This window comes from Medicago truncatula, chromosome 7, assembly GCF_003473485.1.
Source record: "Medicago truncatula cultivar Jemalong A17 chromosome 7, MtrunA17r5.0-ANR, whole genome shotgun sequence".
Lineage (NCBI taxonomy): Eukaryota > Viridiplantae > Streptophyta > Magnoliopsida > Fabales > Fabaceae > Medicago > Medicago truncatula.
The window spans coordinates 22,298,786-22,304,785 of NC_053048.1; the positions used below are offsets into that span (position 1 = coordinate 22,298,786).

At 30.4% G+C, this 6,000-nt stretch overlaps 1 protein-coding gene across 1 annotated transcript; it reads right to left on the minus strand.

Annotated features, from left to right (window-relative positions):
* Positions 1-4,125: 4,125 nt before the first annotated feature.
* LOC11436276 (ethylene-responsive transcription factor ERF034) lies at positions 4,126-5,703 on the minus strand. The gene has a single exon (XM_003622557.4). The coding sequence runs from the start codon at positions 5,452-5,454 to the stop codon at positions 4,747-4,749; it is 708 nt and encodes a 235-aa protein (XP_003622605.1). The 5' UTR covers positions 5,455-5,703; the 3' UTR covers positions 4,126-4,746.
* Positions 5,704-6,000: the final 297 nt, after the last annotated feature.

Below are 6,000 nucleotides of genomic sequence, written 5' to 3' on the forward strand. Positions count from 1 at the left end.
GATATAAAAATGCTTTAAACAAGCATTTGTTTTCATTACCAGTATGGTATGGTATAAACGCTAGAGTCTTTCAATAATTTGGTTGGACATTTGAAAAAAAAAACATGTTTGGAATCTGAATGAACCTTAGTCTTCATAGTTGTCCGAGTATTTTGATTTACCAAAGAGTTAAAAAATATATTCGTAATAAGAACTAGTATTGACATAGTGCTTGTTTGGTTGCACGTCCAGCACTCCAAAACGTACGTTTGTGGTGTTTAAACGTGATTACTTAAATTTTGAATATGTTTGGATGTGTGTTGAAAAATTGATTCTGGACCTTAAACTCAATTCTAGCTGAAGCAACTAATCCTAGCTTTGCCAAAATCAATTCTTGGATGTCAATTGGGATTTCTCGAATTTGCCCTTGTTTGATGGCCGCTGTTTATATCTATTTCTCAAGGTTAGAGAAGAGAGGTTATTGGGCTGGGTCCCATTTGTTTAATTATTATAAAAAACAACTAACAAAGTGGAAAACGGACTATTTATTTTTTAACGTGCTTTATTTTTATTTTTTCAGAGGTTTAACGTGTTTTTTTATATTGTAGACAGAAAATAATTTGTGTTTTTTAAATGTTTTTACGTTTTAGTATAAATTTAATTGGTACAAAGATATTTGAGTTATTTAAAAAATAATACTGCTTGAATAAAAAATTGACCCCCAAATATATATGTTAAAACCTATTTTGGTCATTTGCACACCTAAAAGCAATTTTGACACACAGTATCCAAACAACATTTTACATACAAATTATTTTTTTGCAAAGATATTCAAACATAAACCACTTTAGATTAAACTCACTTTTCATCAAAAATCAATTCTGCAAAATCAATTCTATCAGAATCAATTATCTCCACCGCAGAACCAAACACATATAATGATTGTTTAAAAAGTAGTTGCGCAACAAGTAATTGAAGCTATATGATTTTTCATTAGGCATTTTTCAATATTTTTTTTTAACATGTATTGTATACCTTCTAAATTTTAGTGGAATATTTTTGAAACACCAATTTAACGTGCATACTGGTTCTTTGGGGGCATCTCCTTATTAATGAATGACATGTATCAAATGTGCTCTTAATAAGACTCTTAATAAGTGTCCCGGGTTCTTGTTAATATTTTCTTTATAAAAAATGGGGGTTAGCCCCAAAACAACATTCAACGCAGAAGGCAAGGCCTTGAACTTAAAAAGAAATTTCACTATTTTTGGTGTTTTCTTCTAAAATCTAATGTAGCATCTGATCATACGAGAGAGTAACCGTTCACCAAGTGAGGTACCAGAGACTCCGACGACAAAGTTGGTTATGTATGTCATTTCAAATGTCTCCTCTCGTCTCCCCTTTCTGCCCATCTCCATTATGGAAATCACTCTCCTTCTCTTCATATTGTTGAACCAAACGTTATTTAAAGGTGTTTTGGATTGATTTATTAAATACTTCTGAATATGCTTCTTAATGTTGGTACATGTCCATCGAAAGTTACACCCTAATGAGATCCTCACATTGATAACACAATTTAAATTTGCATCTTTACACAATATGATTTGTATCATTAACAATAAGATTATAATTAAACTTTCGTAGCCACGCTATGATTATATATACTCTGCTTTCTTTATGCACCAGATCGTATACAGTATTCAATAGAATATGTGACATAAGATTCTTAATTCCTCTCATGGCATTATTTATCTTTGGATTACATAAACTACAGCGATTAACCTTTTGTTAATTAGCCTACTTGTTTGTATTTACATAAAATTTTGTGGGGAAAAGCTGGCAATAATCATTTTACTTTGAATACTTGGTTGATAGTGACATATAATAGAAATTGGCCAATTAAAAAGTAAACCGTGTTCAATTATTAATTAGATTCAAGAAAATATAGTTATTTGATTGTGATATATCCCCTTTCTGCTTTTGTTTTTCATTCTTTGTCTGTGACGTCATTCAGCACTTTAATATTTTCAATAATTCAAATAGAAAAAAGATTTCTTTGTTGTTTTATGTCTCGTTTTTTTTTTTAACAACTAATATCGTAGTGCAAAATATCTACCTATTTATTAATGATTCTTCTATACAAGGAAGAGAAGATGAAATTCTAGTTAGAAATGCTGCATTTTTCAAAACAACGACAACAATTCTTTTTGACATTTTCATTATTTCAAAAAATGCGCACTTTTTTAAATCTATCATGGGTTCCTTTAAGTTTAACGTATATATTGGATTAGTCATTTAAGTTGTTTTAGTTGTAAATTTGTCCTTTATGTTAGTAAAAGTGTGCACTCAATCTGTATGTGTATGTTTATTGTTAAGTTGGCATGTCTATGTCTAAATTAATTGCTATTAATACCAAGGTTTATAGGTGTATTATCTAGTCTTAGTTTAAACAAAGTTGATCGATTACTTGAGTTTTAATGTTGTTGATGAAATACTCGTATGTAAAATTATGATTAAATTGAAAAACAATAAAAAGAGAATGTGTGTAAGTAATTGTGTTTGGTGTCATAAACACATTTTGGATCTTATGCTTCAATGTTAAATGGTTGTGTAAATCCTTTTTAACAAAATTGAAAGAAAAGATGGATCAATTTGTTACACATATGATTTTAAATGACCAAGTTGTTCACTTTTAATAACATAAAAGACAATTTTAAAATTAAAAAACTAAAAGCATTAATATGATATAAATGCTAAATTTAAAAGATACCAAAATGTATTTGACCATAAAAGTAACACATACTTTAGAAAATGAAATTAGAAAGTATTTCGACAAAGTAAATGAAGCTTAGTCCTCGTGAGCTTAACTCAGTTGGTAGAGACATTGTATAATATATGTAAGGTTGGGGTTCAAATCCCAGTCACCAAAAAAAAGTAAATGAAGCTTAGTTAGTTTTAGAATTAAGAGCATATTTTATGCATGGTTATTTTTGGATATCCCAATTGCTTTTTAACGACGTCTTAGATGTAAAGTATCATCTCAACTTGTAAATGATATTATTCTCTACGAAAGAAAAACATGACCATTCACTTTGTTTTTTTAAGAAGTTAAATTAGCCCAATCAAATTGACATTGGGGAAAATCGAACTCGAAACTTTAAGGAGTAGCACACTCCTAAATCCCAAACTAATACCATCCGGCCAACCTAAGTGGTTTCATGACCGCTCGCTTTTAGTTGTATCTTCCGTCTCAATTACATTTTTTATTTCTAAAATACTCAAATTTAATACCTTATTTAAGATATCGAAATCCTTTACAATAATGATTGTTTCGTTAGCCTTAGTTACTCATGTATAAACTAATCCATACGTACAATAAAATACCGATTTCCGTCTATAAGTCATAGATCAATGGACAAAAATTTCGAAGAAAACTGTTAGACCGAATATTGTGATTGGAATTCGAGTCTCTACTTCTCGATTTGTGTGTGAGTTTCACTCTTGCCATTCTATTTCTAACCAATGAAAAAAAATATCGATTCAGCAATTGCTTAAAAGATCTGAAGGGTTTGCCACTCAGACTACAATGATATATTGACTTTTGATTTGCTATTTAATCACTTTAAAGTTTAACCACACATAAATTTCTTTCTCAAGATGCATGTTGTCGACTACTTTGGATACCTACATGCATGTGCGTCTAATTAGAAACCGAGAATCAAATAAAAAATTTCATACACTTAATCATGAAGCAAAAAGAGAAAAAAAAATTGTATTCCATCAAGGTTCTTCTGGATGCTTGTTTATTATTTTATCATCCAATTGATAAAAAAAAATTATTAATAAATGATGCAATATCTTTCCAACATAAAGATAAACAAAAAGAGAAAGATTTGAGGGTTTCCTTGCTTTACAGTCAACTGCATTAAACCTTCATCAATATGTTGAGAACAAAATCATTAAAGCATAATGTTCTTTACTTCTTTTAAGACAAGATCTTTTTTCCTAAAATAAATAAATAAATAATTAAGCAATCAAAGTGAGAAAATAATTGAAGGGTATATGATGCTCACAAATCTAGTAAAAAATCATTCTCAGTAAATATAATAAAAGAATATCAAATTTCAATCATATGCACACATAAAGTTCATAAAAGATGCTTCTTTATTATTTTGTACATTGCCATACATTTTAGTAAAAAAATTTCAATATCTATTTTAGTCTAAGCATTACTAAACTAAATTAGACAAAATAGCTATAGACAACAACCATGTACATATTCAAGTCCAAACATTTCCTCAAGTGACATTCACCAACCTCATAGCTAGGCAATGATTACATAAGAGATAAATTTCACTTAATTTTATTTCCTTTTTGTTTTCTTCTTATTTCGCATTTTATTTATTTTTTGAATGTGAAACAATAGTTATAGCTAGTAGCAAGGTTTTAAATCATAGTCGTGGCTTCATCACAATCAACACACTTTTAACACAATCTTTTCAACACACATTTTTTAATTGGTTGAAATTCAAATGAGTCACACTAAATCATGTAGGCTGCACATAAATTTAGTGAGACGCATTTAAATTTCAATCAATTACAGAATGCACGTTGAGACAAGTGTGTTAGAGAGTATCTTGTTAGAATAATTCTACGAACAATTGAGGTCAAATGTAGATGATGCAAATTAATTTGAGGTCGAGTTGGAGCCTACAGTTACAAAAAGCTCGATGTGGCAGCCCAGATAGCAGTCGATCAAAGATGACGCTAGTAATACTCCCATGACGAAAGTTGCTCCTCGAGGCGAAGTCCACTATCAACAGCACATAAATGCCAAGAAGAATAATAAGAAAGAATTCCATTTTTTCCATCAGGAAAAAGATCTGGAAGATCAAAGAGTGTGTCATCAATATCATCATTTGTAGTAGCAGTTGTAGATGGAGAACTTGAATTAGACTCTTGAACATTATCAATGGAAGAAAGAGTTGAAAATGAAACTTGATCTTGATCTTGATCTTGATCTTCCTTAATCTCCTCAAATACAATGGCTGCTGCTTTTGCAGCTGCAACTTGAATGTCCTTAGGTGATGTAGTCGAAGGCCTCGGAAGATTTTGAGCCAAATTAGGGAAATTGAGGTAAGCTGAATGACCCTTTATGGCTAAAGCAGCTACATCATGAGCTCTAGCTGCCATTTCAGCTGTAGGGTATGTTCCAAGCCATATTCTTGACTTCTTTCTTGGCTCACGAATTTCAGATACCCATTTTCCCCATGCTCTCATTCTTACACCTCTATATGTAGGGTGTTTTGTGTCATTTTCATTTCTCTCTCTTTTCTTGGATTTTTTATTTCCATTTTGAGGATTATTTTTGGTTTCTAGATTGGTAGATGAATTTGAATTTGAATTTGAGTTAGAAGATGTTGGTGTTGATGATGAGGATGTGCTAAAGAAGTTTTCATTAGCATCATTTTCCATGTTTTCCTAAGTTAGGGGGTTATGATTAGATTTAGAGAGGTGTATAGAGAGGAAGAATGAGTGTGGAAGGTGCATAAAAATAGAGTGGAGTGTTTGTATTTTATGATTCTCTAAAAAAATAAATTGGATTTATATAAAGAAGAAAGGAAAAGAATAAAGAAAAGAAAAAGAAACAAAAGCAAAAAAATTAAGGGAATATAAAACATGGGCTCCAGAAGGTAACAATTCAGCTACTTTGTTTCCCATGTTGAAATTGAGGAGCATTGCCTTTAGATTTAGATGTACTATATAAAAAAGATAAATGGATGCTAATGCTTTTTATTTTTTGAGGTCTCTTATCAATATACGTATTCCCTATGTTTCACATGTTGGTCCTACTTTTTAGGGACTAAATTCTTTTACACACATTATTTTTTTTTTGAGAGGAATGCACATATTAATTGATGTTCATCAATAACTGAGATCGATATATTTTGCCATTAAAAAAAAACTGAGATCGATTGACCCATATTTCATTTTTTTTCTTGATATCATGAAATCAACCAT